The sequence below is a fragment of a genome, unplaced genomic scaffold, assembly GCF_019419815.1.
Source record: "Pyrus x bretschneideri cultivar Hongxiangsu unplaced genomic scaffold, Pyrus_bretschneideri_v1 Contig64, whole genome shotgun sequence".
NCBI lineage: Eukaryota > Viridiplantae > Streptophyta > Magnoliopsida > Rosales > Rosaceae > Pyrus > Pyrus x bretschneideri.
Genome location: NW_025999803.1, coordinates 895,538 through 914,410, shown reverse-complemented (window position 1 = coordinate 914,410; position 18,873 = coordinate 895,538). Strand labels below are relative to the sequence as shown.

The following is an 18,873-nucleotide window of genomic DNA, read 5'->3' as shown; positions in this document are numbered from 1 at the left end:
AACAACCTTATCTTATCCAAACCTTATCTTATCTTATCCTAACCTAGACTTATTCCACCTTAATTCCAACAGCTAAGAGGACTCTTTTTCACATTAAATCACCTAAACATCTGGTCCTAGAAGCCTTATTTTCGTGCCCTAAGTTTGTGCCACATATCTTATCCCTTGTCTTTCTAGAAACCTGTCACAATACCCTATTCTAGAAGCCCTAAGGATCTGCCACACCCTCTCCTTATTCTCCTTGGTTTCTACCATGTAACTAATCCTTTTTCCAACATGAAACCCTAGCCCTATATATACACATTTATGCCGCACCATAGAGGGGGAGTTTTTAGAGAGAAATCAGAATATTCAAAGGTGTGCCGCAGCAAGGAGAAGGAAGGAAAGGAGAAGCCTTTGCGCCGTGCCTATGCCCAAGCCTTTGGGAGTGTTGGAGCGTCTCTGGGGTGTCTTCTATCCTTGTTTTAGTTTTACAATTATGTTGATTTCGTTGTTAATTTCTACAATTATGTGGAACTAATTTCTTTTTAGTTAGAGGTGAATTCGAAGCCATGATTATATGTTTTATATGAATTGATTACGTCCAGTTATTGTTTCTTGAGACTTGAATGTGATTTGCTTATCTGAGTTATCAAAACTTGTTTATGTATGTTAATTAAGGGTCGACACTTAATTTGCATGCATGAATTTGATGCTCGAGTATAAGGGAGTTTCACCTAATAGTTATGAACTTATATTCATAAGTAGTGGAAGTCACTAGTCATGATTGTGTTAGGTAAATCCTTGGTATGAGTATCATGCTTTTCATAGTTACGAATGCCTCGTCAATGATTATGGTTTTCAAAGAACTTAATGACCTTTGATATGTTTTTCTATCATGCTTTTCATAGTTAGGGAACTTGATAAGAATAATTTGGTTGTGATGCGTATCCCATCCAATTCAATGAGTTAAGGAAAATCTGATAGTTAATTTGTGTTCTTCACGGTTAATTTGGGGCATTGTCATTCATAGTCTAAAGGAATAATAACTGGAAATTGGTTTGTATGCATATGTCATGTGTGGAGATGAACCCTCTAACTAGCCTTTCACCCTTTTCAATTCACCAAATTCGTTTTCATAAAGTTTTTTATGCAAAGTTTCTGTTTTAAGTTCTAAATTCATCAAAAACAATCCCCTTTCCATTGAGTCTTGTTATTTGAGTCAAAATCTGTTTTCTTTTAGTTTCTTAAGTCAAGTAAAGTCTTATTTTCATCAAAATCACTTGTTAGGTCTAGAATTGAGTCTTTTTTATTGTTTGTTGCTGTTTTGAGTGTTTTGAGTCAGTTTTGAGACTATAGAGTCTAATTTAGTGTTTTTAAGTCTTATTTGTGTTGATTAGCATCCCTAGTTAATCCCCGATCTAGAACGATCCCTACTTACATATATACTACAATTGTCAACAATAGGGTTTAATTTGTGTGTCAAGTTAATTTTCACATCAAATGGGTACATATAAAATTAAAAAATTGAAAACATTTTTTCAAAAAGCTAATGGGTACAAACTTATTCTAATTTATTTATTTATTTTGGAAATGTTTTGAATTGAAAATTAGTTAGGAGTTTAATAAAGGAGTGAGTATTAAAATTCTAAATCAATTATTAATTTTTATTTGAAAAAATTATGTAACTGACATGTAAATTTATTATTATATTAATGCTAAGAACTTGGATCAAAATCTAAAAACTAATAAGATTTGAGTCAATGAACATTAGTAATTAAAGATCAGATACTAATTTTTCCTATATATGTGTATGTATAATGAAAAAGGGGACAAAGCGGCGGGCTGGAAGGAAGGTAGACTTAGGTTAGTAAACCTAGTTTATTAATGTTCTTTTTTTTTTTTTTTGAAAAACCGGCTTCCATTAAAAACGGGCCGAAGCCACAATACAACAGAAGCTCAACCAGAGCAAGCCACAAAGGCAACCACAATCATAAGCAAAGGAGGGGGATCAACACAGCAAACCTAGTTTATTAATGTTCTTTTTCAAAAACAAAATAGTCAAAAGAAGGGGTTGAAGTTAAAAAGGCGCCAGGTAGACTAGAAGAAGCGTTGGCTTCCTTTGGGCCTCCTAACCTTAGGACAAAATAATACAATAGAACAAAGGGTTGGGCTTAACAAAAAAAGGTGTGTATATATATATATATATATATATACACACACGTTGAAAACATTGGCATTGTACTGAATGCCCACACACAGATTTTTCAATACCTACAAATGTGATGTAGATTTTGGAAACAAAAAAATTGTATTTTCAAAGTCATGTGATGTAAATTTTAACATGTAACAATGCGAGTTGCTCTATAAATAGAGCACTCGACTGCGATCAAAATACAGAGAGAAAGAAAGGAAAGATCAATAACGTCATTATCTATTCCTACCTCCTTTATTTGTCATCCTTTTATGCTATAGTTACAGTGTAATATTTTACACTTGTTTCTCTCCTGTCACTAGTAAAGGTTATCTCTCTAACTTTTACCTATTTATAACAAAATATATATATATATATATATATATAAAGCCTTTAAGGGAAGAGGTTCTCTTTTGTTCCTTTGACGATTTAGGAAAATAAAGACATCTCATTCGGCAACTCTCCTTGTTCAGAGACTTGGTGGGACTCCCACTATATGCTACTACACTTCGGCAGTCGAAATCTTCATAATTACTTAAGGACTTGGATTTTGCAAGTCCTCAACCGAGAAGCTTTCCTTACTCAGGAACTTGGGGAGCACTGTTTTTGTCAAACTTCAATCCTGAAACTAACGAGCACCCATTGGTGAAGGGACAAGGAGGGCACCCCCCAGGCGGTCAGAAATAAAGCCCAGGAGCGTGGTTCCACCCTTCTGGTCCTAGTGGAATTAATGGTTTCTTAGCCTGATGTCAGTTTCTGGGTTTCTACTGCTGCATTGTTATTTTATTTTATTTTTTTTGCAAATCCCTTAAATGAAATGACGTCGTTTCATTTAGTGTTAAAAAAAATACTCCTTAACCAAACGACGTCGTTTCGTTTAATTGATTAAAAAAAAAAGAAATAATTAAAGGGGGATCACTGTCCCTTGTTACCTCAGCCTTCACACTAGTCAATCATCCCTTCCCTTTTTGAAAACCAATCAGAAATCGTGAGCCCCCAAATCCCAGCAGGCAGCAGGAACTCCTTCAATGCCCCGTCTATCCTGTTTTGTTGTCCTTTATTTCTAGCCTTCAAGCAAAGTCAGCCGCCAACCTCTAGCAGCCAACCCGTTGGTTCGTTTCCACTTTTCTCGCAATTTTTGGGTAAATTTTTTAACTTTCTAATTTATATTATCCCTAATCCTAATTGATTAATTAATACGAAATTTTAGTTAATTAATATAGAATCATAGAGTAATACACTAATATAGTTATTGATTATTGATTATTGCTTATAGGTTTGAATCCTATGAATGATCATTGATGAATGTAATTATTGTTTAGGGTAAAAATTGAATTCTTGGTTATTGATTAATTGATTATTTATATTAATTTAATGAATTGAATTTTTGTTTGTTATCACATCCTAGCCCGGGCCCCCACCACATCCCGGGCTCAACTCTACCATAGCACGATATTGTCCTCTTTAGGTCCCGACCACGATCTCACAATGTTGTTTCTAGGAACTCACACGAGAACTTCCCAGTGGATCACCCATCCTGGGAATGCTTTTACCCGAACTTGCTTAACTTCAGAGTTCCTACGGAACCCGAAGCCAATGAACTCCCAAAAGGCCTCGTGCTAATTGGAGGTGGGAATGTACATATAAGGCATAGAGGATCCTTGCCCCTGGGCAATGTGGGATCTTACAATCCACCACCCCTTCGGGGCCCGATGTCCTCGTTGACACATGTCCCGCCAGGGATTGGCTCTGATACCAAATTGTCACATCCTGGCCCAGGCCCCCACCACATCCTAGGCTCGACTCCACCGTAGCACAATATTGTCCGCTTTGGACCCCGACCATGCCCTCATGGTTTTGTTTCTGGAAAATCAGAGAGAACTTCCCAGTGGGTCACCCATCCTGGGAATGCTCTCGCCCAAACTCACTTAACTTTAGAGTTCCTACAAAACCCGAAGCCAGTGAGCTCTCAAAAGGCCCCGTGCTAATTGGAGGTGGAATGTACATATAAGGCATAGAGGATCCTCACCTCTAGGCGATGTGGGATCTTACATTATTGAATAATTTATATGAATATTGCTATTGATTAATTGAATTGTTAGTTTAATTAGTAGTCATATTGACTATATTATATTTTACTCTAGGATTAAAAGTCTAAGATTTTTTTTTTTTTTTTCATATAGTTATATAATGGAACGATACTATAAGAAACAGTGCTTAAATCCTCCTTAATTCAAATATTCAGGCTAGTCCTTCTTTAAATTTTCCAGGTAGTCCTCCTTCGAATATTGCAAATATTCCTTCTTCGAGTATTTCGGGTAGTTCCAACAAAATGAGGTCATCGAGTTGGATGAAATACTGGTTAATCTTCCTACAGACCCTATACATAGACATCGAATGCTTGATTATCCACCTAATTATCGCGAAGCAATTCATCAATACTATCTCCAAAATAATCCTTGTCAAACTAAAGATCACATCATGCCAAGAAAAGTTAGCAACAATTGGATGCTTTGTCACCCATTGGTTTGATAGTTTTAAGCGGTTAGAGTATAGTATTGTAAAAGATGTTGCATTTTGCTGTTATTGCTATCTTTTCAAGTGTGTTTTTGATAAAGAGGGAAATACCAGAAGTGATATCTTCATTGAGATGGGGTATACAAATTGGAAGAAATGACCTGAAAATTTTCGAGGTCATGAGAGAGGTGTTGGAAGTCTTCATAATAAAGTTTTACAACAAGCTAGAGATTTGATGACGCAAAAGCAACATATTAAAACATTTGTGATTAAGCAAACCATGAAGCTCGCATTAATTATCACTATTTATTAAGTGGCGCACTTGATTGCACAAGATGGTTTTTGCAACATGGTTTGCCTTTTCATGGCCACGATGAATCGTTGAAATCAAGCAATAGAGATAATTATTTGGAGCTTATGCAATTTCTTGCCAATCATAATGATAAAGTTAGTAAGATTGTGTTTGAGAATGCTCTCAAGAATCTTAAGTATACTTCTTTCGATATTCAAAAAGATCTCATCCATGCTTGTGCCATTGAAACTATAGGCGCACTCACTAAAGATATGGAAGATACATATTTTTCTCTTTTGACTAATGGATCATGTGATATTTCAACTAAAGAGCAATTGACGGTGGTATTGCATTTTTTGAACAAAAAAGGAGACGTAATTGAAAGGTTTTTGGGTGTGCAACATGTCTCCTCTACAACTAGTAGCTCGCTTGAAGAGACCATTGAGAGATTATTTGCTACAACAAATTTGAGTGGAGCTAGTAATATGAGAGGTGAGCTAAATGGCCTTAAAGTAAAGATTTTGAATAAGTATCCTCAAGCATTTTATGTTCATTGTTTTGCACATCAGCTTCAACTAGCTCTTGTAGCCATTGCAAAGGGAAGTAGGGTGTTGCCATTTTCTTCAACAATGTTAGTAGTTTGGTCAATATTATTGGATCACGTGTAAGCATCGTGATGCATTTAGAGAGAAACAACAAGAACAAATTAAGAAAACTCTCGATATTGGTGATCTTGAAACGGGTAAAAAGGTTAAATCAAGAAATTAGTCTCATGCGTCCTTGTCACTGTTCTAAAAATCCCTGCCTAGGGCCTAGGGTTTAGGCGGCTAGCTACTGCCCCGATTAATGCCTAAGCATTTGAAAATTAAGAAATGACGCCTAGATCTACTGAGGAGCCCACCTAGACCGCCTAGGCACCCGCTTACCCCACCCAAACCCGCCTAGGTTGCGACTCACTTAGACAGAAAATAGATAACTTTCATTTTACATTTTATTTTTTCCAATAAATTGTAAGAAACACTGAATACTTGAATGAACACACATTATATGCTTGTTCACCATAATTTCATTATGTTCCAATAGTTCATAATATATATTCATTCTATTTTTGAGTTTATGATGAAACTATATATAGTTTAAGCATAAATAGACACTTATTTATACGAAATATAGTAGATTTAGTTAAATCTGCCTAGTCCACCTAGGCTCCCGTCTAGACCCCTCCTAGCCTCCTAGGCGCTAGGCCTTAGCCTGCCGCTTGACTAGCGCCTAACATCTTTTAGAACCTTGGTCCTTGTGAGACACAGTGGAACTCACATTATGGTACTGTAGTTAGTATTGTTGTTATGTTTGAAGTCGTAATAGAGGTACTAGCGAAGCTATAGAAGGACAATAAGGGGCGGCCGCCCCTCCGTTCGTCGAAAATCGCCACTGTAAGTACGAATTCTACTCTTCTGATCTTTCTAACATGCAAGAAACTGGGTATGCTTTTGGGTTGCAGCTTTGCACTTATACTGCTGCGCTTATGGAAGGTTTGATGCTACCCTTCAACAATATGTCGCCCGTCGGTTCTAGAAAGTTGAAGCTTAGACGAAGAGACTGAGAGATAGCTAGACAGAATGAGAGATAGCTTGAGAGACTAAAAGGAAGAAAGGGCTAGAGAAAGCAAGACGGTGATGAACTTGGGACGGAAAGAACAAAGTGAAAAGTGATAGAAAAAAAAATGATGATGTAGAGAACCTATGGGTTCTAGAAAGCTATTGGGAACCTTTTTCAGTGTAAAAAAATGCACCAATATTTTCCAATGGTGCCAACCAACCTTATGTTCCCAATATCAGTGTTTTATAACCCGTGTCACCATGACAAGTATTATTTTCATATATCAATATGCTCATTGCCACATGGGTCCTATTACGAATTTAGAATAAATCTCAAATCTTTACAATTATGAAAAATAAAACTGTATATAATTTTAATAGTTTAAGTTTGCTGTGTCGATTCTTACTCAGTGATTGAATGGTTTCGGTTTGCATAGTGAGTTTTCATTATGTAAAGGAATTAGTGATTTTTCAATGGAATTAGTGAAGGTTGGAAGGTGTGAAAGCTACAATTGGTGTTACTGATTGTAACAACTTCGGTGAATATAGCGTTTTATGCTGTGAATATTGTCACAACACTATTGTGTAACAAAATAAGAAATAAATGGTTGAGTGATAGCTTGGTTGTTTACATTTGAGAGGTGTGTTTTTACTTTTATTGATAGTGAGCTTGTTATGCGACGTTTTCAAGACTTGAAAACTCACTGGCAACAATTGTAACTTGTTATTGATGCATTATGAACAAAATTAATATTTTCTATTATCTAAAAGAATTTTGTTGTCTATATTTTTTCAGATGCTTTTTACCGTTTTAAAGTTCACCCCTCCCCTCCACTATTTCTAGCTTCACCACTTTGTGGAGGTGCTTAAATGGATTAAAAATGATGGCAACCAAGACAATTTTGGTGAAGCAAGTAAGTTATTCCATGACATACAAAATTTTGATTTGTGTTTCACCTTTTTCTGATGGCACTTATATTGGGAATTATAAATGAGTTATCACAAACATTACAAAAGAAAGATCAAGAAATTGTGAATGAGATTGCGTTAGTGGAAGTATGCAAGCAAAGACTACAATCCTTGAGAGATGATGACTTTGAGGACTTGCTTGATGATGTACAAAAGTTTTGTGATGAACATGATATTATCGTTCCTAACATGGAGGATTTGCATTTCGTACCTGAAAAATCAAGACGTAAAGCTTCAAGGATCACAAAATTTCATTACTATCGTGTGGACCTCTATCTTCAAGTCCTTGATATGCAACCAAAGGAATTGAATGATCGCTTCAATGAGGTAAACACCAAGTTGCTTCTTTATGTTGTATGTATAAGTCCGATGAATAATTATACATCTTTTGACAAAGCAAAAATTGTTCGTTTAGCTCAACTTTATCCTCAAGATTTTGATCACATGGACCTCATGAATCTTCCAATTCAACTTGACAATTACATTCATGATATGAAGATGCATAATGAGTTTCAATCATTGAGAGGAATTAATGATCTTGCAAAGGAGTTGAAGAAGACCAGGAGGTGTGCCATTGTTGAATCTAGAAATTCTGCAGCTCAAAGAAATGAGAAGGTTTGAGAAAAGTAACATTGGTCCATTCATTAAGTAATTGAGGTTATAGCTCAGAGTCTCTCAATCTGTAAAAGTTTGATTGAGAATATTTGTGCTATAATTGAACCCTCAAGCGACATATCATTTGAGTCACATTTGTTGTGTTAGTGCCACAAGTGAAGAAACTCAACCTTGAGTTGCCGTTCCTGTGAAGACCCAACATCGATCCCCTTGAAGAATTTCATGTTTTCTTTCTTTCCAACAATACATTAAACACAAATCGAATTGTGGTATACAATTGCTATATCCTGCCCAATACATTGCGTGTATAATTAAAGGAGTACAGTTAGGCATAAATTGCTTAATACATTGCGTAACATTGGATTAAGAATGTGCAATTACGGCGATTATGGCAACGGTATATCAAGAGCCACTCAAGTTATTGGATTGAAGCTGGCAATTATTACTCAAACCCAATTGAACAAAGTTGTTCAGATTGGACAAAAAGTGACACAGACAGAAATATACGATTTTCTTTTTACTCGGTCATGCATGACTTCTATAGGTCCGAAGCATGTGTAAGATCCCATACTACGACCCAACTTCAAACAATTTCCATAATTTTGGAATCAATGGTATATTGTAAAGTCGATGATTTCTGTTTAAATATGTCCTGCTCTAGGGAACACTTGTATGAAGACAAACAATCAAAACACAGAGCTTCAACAATCTGTATATCATGTATCAATAATTTTCCAACATACTGAATATTAAATTTCTCCTTAGCTACTCGAAACCTGCACACCTTCCTCTCCCGACCAAACAAAAGAAATAGAAATGAGAGTTACAAAGGTTTCCTAACAAGGCAAAATGTGTAGCAGTTACCAAGACCACCAAAGGCATCCCAAGAACCGCTCATTATATCTCCAAATCGATGCCGCTTCCGCCTTTGAGTAATTTCTTTCAGCGGAGAAAATTTCATCTATATTATATTGGAAAAAAAAATTTAAAGGGTCACGCAAAGCAAGGAAGCAAAAACATACGGGTCAGTGACATGAAAAAAACGATTAACTGGAAGGTGGTGAATTAATGATTACATGAAGAGTTAAATCACTTTACTAACTAAACAAAAGAAGAAAGCCTCGAGGAAATGTGGGAGATGTATAACTATTATATGGAGGAGAACACCTACTCTACATCGTATGGTATAGACTATTATGAACAGTGAACAGAGTAAACACTCAAAAAAGAAAACCTAGAAAAAGTTAACAAATACCTGGTGCAGTTTTGGACGCATGAACTAGAGCTTATTTGGCTCAACTTCAGACCGACCGTCACTTTCAGCATGTTGTGATGGTGCCATTCTCAATGCCTTTTGAGGTCTTCTGTACCACAAAAACGCAAGCCATAATGTCCTCAACAAACCCCCATTAGCAAAGTGTGGGATTAATATTCTCCCCCAAAATGGGTAATATGGACCCGGCAATTTGAGCAGTGTGAAGAAAATTGCCATAAGAATCAGATGCCAGGGAACCTCTGCATCCTGACAATTAAAACCAGACAATAAGAACCGTTCCAATAGAATGAACTCACAGAAGAAAATTGCAGGACGCCTAAGACAACTAATATTGAAAAATGGAGAAACCCTCCGAGTGCTTTACTCCATTATCAAGATATGCAGCAATTCTAAGCGAGGGTATAGAAATGCGAGTTAGGAAAAGTATGTTGTAGTCACCAATCATTTCTAAAGATCGCCTTTTTTCTTTATATAAAAAATTTCTAACGATCTTCTGAATAAGATTTAATCAACAGAGTAAGCCACATTCCTGAAAAACCCCACCCCAACTTTGTACTTGTTCAAATCTTTCTGCCTATGCATAGGAGATTTAAGCAAGGTAACTTTACCTTAAGACGTGGAGAAGCATCCAGTGCTGCCAGTTTAAAGACTTCAGCAATAGCCATTCCAATGAGGACAGGAATAGGAATGAAAAACAACTTCCTTTCATGAGCACAGTAAGACATTTCACTAAGCGAGGAAACTGCAAATAGAGGTACACACAAGTACTTGACAACTGCTAGTATAAGGTCAATGATGAGCTGAACAAAGTTTTGTGCTGCTCTTTTCCAAGGGAAGCTCTTGACAGGTTGTGGAGAACTTTCCCACACTTGTCTTGCTTTATCAATCAGCTGATCAAATTTCATCTTCCCTGAGTCATCTGACTGTCCTGCAGTCATATTTATTGCATGCAAGATATTGTGCCGAGAATTTGAACGCAGCCCATAAGGCTTAAAACTCTGACCAAAGGCATGTATTTCATTACACTGTGCCAAACCCATCTACAATGAAATGAAACTTGTTAACTGAAAGTGCTAGTCGACCCAATCCAACTAAACTCCGTCTAACAAAAATCTATACACCAAACTAGTATCAACATTCATTAGGGCAAGATAATGACTAGAAACAATGTATTGCCAAATTCAATAATTCCTAATTTTGATACATCAGATGTTTGGAGGTTTCTGAATTTATTCCATTAGCAAGCACAAAACGTCTATCTTATATCATAACATGCTTGTGCTGACAAAACTGGAAACATTTTTTTATACAAGCGATATTAGGGAAGGAGTGAGGACTGAGGAGGGAATCAAGCTCAGGACCTCATGTGCGAGGGTGAATGTTTCAGGTTTCTTTATACAAGCAATACTATGGAGGAGGGAATCAAGCTCAGGACCACGTGTGCCAGGGTGAATGCTCAGCCTTTTTTTATACAAGTGATACTAGGGGACGGAGGACATCGAGCTCAGGACCTCATGTGCAAGGGTGAATGCTTCAGATTTGTATAGCGATACTAGGGGAGGAGGGAATCGAGCTCAGGACCTCATGTGTGAGGGTTAATGCTTTGGGTTTGTTTATACAAGCAATATTAGGCGAGGGGAAAAGCATGCTCGAACTCATGTGCAAGGATAAATGCTCTTAACCAACGGTGCTACAAACCCCTTGCAAAAAATAGACCCATTTTATACAATTCTTTACCCCAATTGACCAAACATATCAACACAAACTAACAACAGCAAAGCCTTATACCACTAAATGAGATCGGCTATATGAATCGTAGAACACCATTGCGCTCGGTTATATCAACACAAACTAAGAGAATAAATAAAAAATTAAAAAATTAAAATTCACATACAAATTCTAGAAACCCATTTCCTAATATTCAAAATCAAGAATATTTCATTTTTAAGAAGGGGCAGAAAGGGAAGAGAAATTACAAAACCTACCTTGAGCCCATGGGAAGAAGGAGAAGGGTGAGGCCCGAACGCCATTTTAGTGGAGGATTGGAGGTGGGAGGACGCAGATAATAAGTGAGAAGGATAAAGGGTCGCCATTGCTGCTTCCGATGCTCGAGCAATGTCCAGAGAACTAAAACATAAATAAAATTACAATTCGGTGATAATTTCTTTGATTCGAAACGCCATGGATGGTTTGGTAAAGGAGGATAAGATGCTGAAGAAACGCTTCGATGTTAAGAGCGATTTGCAGACTGTCTCTTGGGTGAGGAAGGGTTTAAGAGGAATAAAGCCAGGATCCGGTACTGGCGCCACTTGTAAGCGTGGCGCCCACTATGCCTTCGAGTAAAAGGCCGGCAGTTAATGGGCCTCTCACGGGCCCAGTTTGCAAGCTATGAGTGAGTTTATCATGAACTTTTTACCCACATTCCTTTAAATGGACTTTTACAAAGTCTTTGATATTTTTTAACAAATGATATTATCTACCACTTAGTACTACGGTGTAGTGGTATTTCTTTTACTTCTAAGTGAGAGGCCTTAGGTTCGATTCTCACCAAAAGGTAAATTTAAACCACATTATTGCTAGTCCATTATGAGATTAAACTCACCCCTCTCCCTTAGTATAGATAATATTGTGTGTTAAAAAAAAAAAAAGGTATTATCCTCACTAAGACCATCTCTAACCTTTGGAGTAAAACCTAAAATTTTTAGGCCTAAAAATTTAGGTTTTAACCCAGAAATAGTTTTTCTGCTCCAATCCTTCTGCCTTAAAATTTTAGCCCCAAATTATTAAAAAATGAATTTAGGCTAATTTTTTTTAATTAACTTTAAAAAAAATATATGTAGACTATCCTAAATTAATTTTATGAACATTTTAACCTAAAAATATTTAAATTCCAATAAATATTGAAAACTCACTAAATCAACACATGAAACTCATAAAACACTATGGAAGAATATGAAACACATGACATAAATGTATAAACACAAAACACATGAAACAAAAATGGGAAGAAAGGTTTTGGAAGGTGGTAGAAAGAAAAATTGGAAGAATTGTAGGAGAAAGGTGAGTTTTGTGTGGATGTTTGAACAAATACATAGGTATTTATAAAAGTTTTTGGGTGAATTATGAGTTAAATTTTTTTTTTAAATTATTTTTGCCGTTTTGATTTAAATTTGGGCAGTTAGATCTTTTTTTATACCGTTGGATTTGATCATATTAAATATCAGCCGTTTGATTCAATGAAATTATAAATATAAAACAAATATACATCTGGACCATTGGTCCATTTGAATTAGAGCCATTGGATTAGGCAAAAGAACCGTTAGGCTCCTTCTTCACGCATGCTCGGGTCCTTGCCTGGCGGGTGAGCTTTAATTGCCCTTTCTCACTCTTACATGTGCGCTCCACCACAAATTTTTTGGGGCCACCAGCCAACTTTTCTTTGACCTAACATATTACTAGGGAAGTATGGCATTGTCTCAAGGGATACCGAGAATCCATGAAGAGGAAGATTAGTTTGTCATCAATGGATGACGGGAATACCTCTTATTTCAATAAAAAGAAAAAAAGTTAATAGAACTTTTTCGTTAAAATATTGTCATTTTTCATTACTAAAATTGGTAATGTGAGAGTGAGACACAAAGATGAAGCATAAGGAAGGTAAGACACGGTAAAATATAGGTACAAAATGCACATAAGGTGCTTAGATAAATAAGCCTAAAATCAGAATTCCACCAGGGCTACAGCAGGAGAAAGCATAAGGACCGCATTGTCGAAAGCATTCCAATTACGAAAAACTCTATAGTTCTTCGGAGTACAGGATACTCTAGATTACAAGCCAATCGCTTTTTTAATTAAACCCAGAAATTAAATGAAAATCGGCATTAAAAAACTGAATCAGAAAAATTAAAATTTGAAATTGAAATCTGTAATACTAGAGGTAACCAGAGCAAAGTCCTAGAAATAGTCATGCAGCTCCTGCAAACAGCTTTTCTACACTTTTAACTACCTGCAACAATCAATGGAATGAAACTTATCAGCCAAGGTAATGTTGAAGCCCAAATACAATCCTAAGAAAAACAGATAAACATTCCGTCTCGGGTTATATGAATGAGGAAATGAAGGTCAAGATATTCTCAATAGTGAGATGTATTTTTTTGGACTGACAATGAACGATAAACAACAGAGCCTGCCCGATGTTGTGATGGTCTTATACAATAAAGATGTCACGGGGGAGCAAGCGAAAATGGTGATCATATTATAAAGTTGATCGATCGTATTTATGCAAAAGAGACGCTACTAATATAACAGCAACCAAAATGGCACAAGAGCTAAAGTACCTAGTTTAGATTCGTCTGCTTACTCATGTGCGATGAACTTATATGCTAAGGAAACAAGGGCTGATAAAGAAGCCCTGTGTTTTCTGGAAATCCCATCATCACATTAAGATTCTGTAAGGCTTGACCTGAAGCTCCCTTCACAAGATTATCAATCTGCAACAACAAATTCAAAAGCTTGGCTGTCATGTCAACCAATAACAAAATACGTCCAGAGACTCAGATGGAACTTGGAAGCAGAAATTTTCAAAAGGCAAAGACGGGGAACATAAAACATACAACAGAAATTATTATTGCTCTCCCAGGAATTCTATCAGGAAAGACATTGATGAAACAATAGTTGGATCCTCGAGTATTATGAGTGCGAGGAACAGCTCCTTCCTCCAACACAACTACAAATTCTTCATCCTGAAAAAGGGAAATAGGTTTGTTAAGATTAAGGATAACAACAGTTTCATCCATCGCACCAACACAAGTAGAGAAAAACACATATGATATAGGCATCTAAGCAATATGAACACAAGAATAATGTGCTTCCCACTGCCTACGCTACACTGCAGGGAGATTAAGGGCCACAAGATATGTATGACATGTTTTATTAAAGGGTTTTATCACATTTGGTCCCTCAAATTGAACTTTTCAATCAAAATGGTACCTGAAACTGAAAATCAGTACTTGAAAATGGGTGTTGCACATGCACATCAATTTGGTCCTCCCTTACCATTCTGTTATTTATTATGTTAGTGTTCTGATGTGTCATACGTGTGGGGCCCACGAGTCTAAAAGTATGATTCCAACTAGATTATATAAAAATAATCAGAAATAATTTGTATTTTTTAAACTTCTAAATCTATAAAAACAGAAAAATAAATGAAAAAAGAAAAATGAGGGGTTGCTGAAGCAATGTAGACGCAATGAAATTTGATCCAATTCAAATCAAATTGACATAATAAACATGAACCGCTCCATCTGACCTGCATCTCAATATAAACAAGAAGTTGCAGAAGCAGCAGTGCAACACCACTAGTCCTTGATTCATTGTCTTCTGTTGTCATCAACTCTGAATTAGAAGACAGCTCACCACCACCACTGCCTCAGCCAAAACCTCAATCGGCTGGCCTACCCAGGGCCAATCAACATGGAATTTATGAGGATGCAGACGGTGGTGATGGGGATATGGTAGGGATTCTTTGGAAAGTGATGAATCTTTTGGGGAAAGAGAGGAAGCCGAGAGAGTTTTTGGAATGAGAATGAAGGTTGTGTGATTGAAGAACACGACCACATTTTGGCTCCTGGCACATATTGAGGAGAGCTTGGACAAATACACGATGGCAGATTCAGAGAACGATAAAGATGAGGTCAAACTTTCTGCTTTGTTTCTTAACTTTTGAAACACTTTTTTTTTTTAAATAATTTTTTGACTTGTGGGCCCCACATGTATGCCACGCCAGTACACTAACAGAATAAATAACAGAATCGTAACGGAAGGACTAACTTGATGTGCAATATGCATTTTAAGGGACCAAATTGTTCGATTTTCAATTTCAACAACCATTTTAATTGAAAGTTCAATTTCAGGGACCAAATGTGATACAAACGTTTTTATTCACGCCAATTATTAGAGATGGATGCAATAAGTAGCCAAGCAGCAGAAGAAAAAGTAAAGCAGTATACCTCATAGGATAACTTGAGGTGTTGGTGCAAGTCCTTGAAATTTAGCCCTGGAGCCAGTTCCACATAGATAGTGGATTGCATACCACGACTCTAAATGACAAAGTACAATAGTGCTTAGTCCTTTGTTAGCAAAAAATGAATTGGAAAATATGGATTCTCTAAATGCATATGGGGGTAGTAGTTACCATTGGCATTAGATGTGGAGTAAAACTAACGGTTACTTTTGAACTTGCAGCATCAGATAGTCCCTGCTCAATTTCCGGAACTGCATTTCACAAAAATGATGATCCAGGTCACTACCTAATGTAAGTAATTAAATAAAAACACACATATGACCTCTAGTGTTTAAAGTTTCTACCTCTTCATAAATTGGTGGCAATCATTCCACAAATAAATAACTTTATATAAGTACCAAGAATATCTACTGATTGTTTTTCTTCTGTCAGACAGTTAAAATATAAAGTTTGTATAAATTCAAAATCTTACCATGACGGTGACGAGTAACACCATAAGAATATATGCCCTCGGCTATTTCAGTGTACAAGTTTGCCTCCTTGGCACCACGCCCTGCACGATTAAGCAGGTTTTACAAGTCAACAATGGAGCACTTTGAGTATATAGGGTAAAATTTTGCATGGAAATGTTATAAACTACAATCAAATCCTAACCTGCTCCGCTAACACCAGACTTTGAGTCAATAATAATATTTTTAGGTTCAATGAGATTGGCCTGTGGGAAAAATGCATTAGGAGAACGATAAGGCATACTTGATTATGGTTTCTATTTCAGAGAGTGACACTCTCCTGTCTGTATATAGGTTTATATTTCAGTCACATTGTTACATCTTAAACAGGGAGTGAATTGACCTCGAGCACATATTTCATAAGAACATGTAATTTTCTGAGAACTTAAATATATAACACACACCTTTATCAATGGTACAAGTGGAAGTTGAACAGAAGTTGGATAACAACCAGGGTTAGCAACTAGGCGTGCACCTTTTATCTCCTCCCTCAAAATCTCTGTCAAACCATAGACAACTTCTTTCTGAATCCAAGAAGATAGCCACTTTTTAAAATTAGCAGAGCAATAAGTTCCAAGAAATAAGAGCAAGATGGTGCCTGTGTTTTATAGGTATATACATTTTCTACAAATCCAAAATGCACATTATGACAACAAATTAATCATGTCAGATTTTTTTTTTTTTTTTAATTTTTTTTTAATCAAAGTTGAGGTTTCAATTTATTCCAAGAGCATTGGTTGGTGGACTTTTTTTTTTTTTTTTTGAGAAGATGGTGGACTTAATAATTCCATACAAGTTTTGATATGAAGAGGAGACTATCTTACCTGCAACTCTGGCGCTCTGTGTACCTGACCATACCATTCTTCATACTCCGAGATGTCTCGTAGACGGAAGTCCTGAAAACACCATCACGTAAACATTAAAATGAGAAAGTTTGGAAGCTTTTAAGATACAGTAGAATGCCAACAAACAAATTCCAAAAGCAATGCAAGGTTATCCCATGCATACAGCAGACAGGTCAACAATCTTTAAACTCTTGGGAAGGCCTTTGATAATTTCCTGCAATTGAAACAATAAACATGTGCATGTTAGGAATTGAGGACCAGATGCAGTAAAATGAGAAAGGATTGACACTACAGAGGAAAGAAAAAAACAACTTGTGTGGTTCCATGTGGTAAACAACAAAAAACAGCATCCACATCAGAAAAATCAGCATCCTTGATAGCAACCATTTTTGGTAGATCCTGCCAACACAAAAAGAGAATGATAGCTACTAAAGAATTACCCCAGCCATTAAGGCTCCATTCAATATGCCAATCATATCTTAATTTAAGTCTTTGGTCCTAAGAGAAAACACATTAATCATAACAAAAACTTACTTGAGAAACTAGATGCGGAAACACCGACCCTATTGACTGTCCAGCTTTTCTATCAGCAGTCATCAAGGTAATGCCAAAGTGAGGATGGTTTGCAAGGAGCCGAACAATCTTCCAAAATGAAAGATAATCTCAGTTCATTGCAGGGCAGTAAAAATTATCTCATTATCTTCCCCAATTCAATTCAATATATTAAGTTAGTACTACGGTCTGGTCTAGTGGTATTCTTATGTTGTGAGGTTTAGCCAACTTTCCACTCCTCAGGTAGATAATATCGAATTTATTCAAAAAAAAGAGGAAACAACTGATTAAGAAAAGGGTTCATACCTCAGAACCAGTGTAACCACTGGCTCCAAGAACACCAAGGCGAACTTCCTTTTCTGCTTTCTGGGTCTTTGTACTCACGGAACATTTAACAAACACCTTCTTCGCATTCCACGTATCGGCCTTCGAACTGCTCACCCCGTCCTGCAATTTCGAAACTTTATCAATAAACTTCAACTTCTTCGAAGAAAGAGACTCAATCCAACAAATCAAAGTTTCTAAATTCACTGAAATTTTACAATGCAGGGTGTAAATGGGCATTTTTTCCCGCATTTTCTGAGAAAACAGACAGACAGCTAGTAGTATAAGGAGTACAGACCTTGCGGAGGCACCCGGTTGGGGAAAAAATGGAGCTGAAAGTCGCAGTGGTCATTCTTCTATCAGAAACTTGCAAAAGCAGCAGCCTTGAAGGATTAAATGATCAAAGGAATGCGAAACCACCAAAAGGGTTTTTCTCTTTTCTTTTATCGGCAGCCAAGAGAAAGTACCTTTTTTCTTTTTTCAATCAGTGACTGAACAGAAAGAGGACAAAAGAAAAGTACCCAAATACACAGCACAAGAGATGGTGTAAGTTTGGAAGGGTTTTAAAATAGAAAATTTTAATAAAAAACTCCCAATATAATTCGTTTTAACGAAAAATCATATTTTACACTAAAAAGTTAATCTTGATACTATTTACTTCACTTTTTATTTTGTCTTTATCGTTAAAACTCAAAATTCCTTTTAAAATAACTTAAAGGTCTTTTTTTTAAGATTATTTTTTAGGTTTCAAAAGCACTTCAAAGTATTTTTAATGTTCACTTGCATTTTTATTAACCATTGATTTCAAAAACACTTTCATAAAAAATGTTTTCAGATATTTAAAAACACACTTCCAAACGAGCCCAAAGAAAGCTGAAAATAAATCTTGAACCCCTTTTTTAAAGAACTTGGATTATCTCCCTCTTATTTCTCTCACATCTCATCTCAAACTTTTCATTTAAATCGTTTTCAGTTATCCTCATTCTTCTACGCGTAGCCGTGGTTGCCTTCTCAAGTCGATCTTGACGTCGTAATCTATCTCGAAGGTCTCAAAGCTGTCGAGACAGTAGAAGAAAATTCTTGAATTGTGTCATCGTTCTCATCAATTTGTTCAACAACCCTCGCCTACGTTATACAACAAGGAGGAGGAGATTGGAGGGAAAGAATTATTCTGATATTAG

At 36.4% G+C, this 18,873-nt stretch overlaps 2 protein-coding genes and 1 long non-coding RNA gene across 4 annotated transcripts; 1 reads left to right on the top strand and 2 right to left on the bottom strand.

The window, feature by feature from the left end:
* The first annotated feature begins 3,039 nt into the window (after positions 1-3,039).
* Positions 3,040-8,356, top strand: LOC125472138. The gene is made up of 2 exons (XR_007254069.1): positions 3,040-3,315; positions 7,377-8,356. It is a non-coding gene; the product is annotated as an uncharacterized LOC125472138 (long non-coding RNA).
* A 408-nt stretch (positions 8,357-8,764) lies between these two features.
* LOC103936073 lies at positions 8,765-11,736 on the bottom strand. Its single transcript, XM_009345906.3, has 4 exons — positions 11,426-11,736; positions 10,049-10,480; positions 9,420-9,686; positions 8,765-9,125 (listed from the first exon to the last, which is right to left on the bottom strand). Exons 1-3 carry the CDS (start codon positions 11,531-11,533, stop codon positions 9,444-9,446), a joined length of 783 nt encoding a protein of 260 aa, XP_009344181.2. The 5' UTR covers positions 11,534-11,736; the 3' UTR covers positions 8,765-9,125; positions 9,420-9,443.
* Positions 11,737-13,113: 1,377 nt separating this feature from the next.
* LOC103936072 (probable N-acetyl-gamma-glutamyl-phosphate reductase, chloroplastic) lies at positions 13,114-18,202 on the bottom strand. 2 transcript variants are annotated; one of them, XM_009345900.3, is made up of 14 exons: positions 17,991-18,202; positions 17,675-17,815; positions 17,351-17,458; positions 17,129-17,215; positions 16,980-17,030; positions 16,796-16,867; positions 16,376-16,495; positions 16,117-16,177; positions 15,935-16,015; positions 15,634-15,713; positions 15,449-15,538; positions 14,054-14,182; positions 13,778-13,930; positions 13,114-13,446 (listed from the first exon to the last, which is right to left on the bottom strand). In XM_009345900.3, exons 1-13 carry the CDS (start codon positions 18,042-18,044, stop codon positions 13,823-13,825), a joined length of 1,182 nt encoding a protein of 393 aa, XP_009344175.2. In that variant the 5' UTR covers positions 18,045-18,202; the 3' UTR covers positions 13,114-13,446; positions 13,778-13,822. The 2 variants fall into 2 exon arrangements, with proteins under 2 accessions (XP_009344175.2, XP_048429131.1); XM_048573174.1 differs by having other exon boundaries at positions 13,801-13,930.
* Positions 18,203-18,873: the final 671 nt, after the last annotated feature.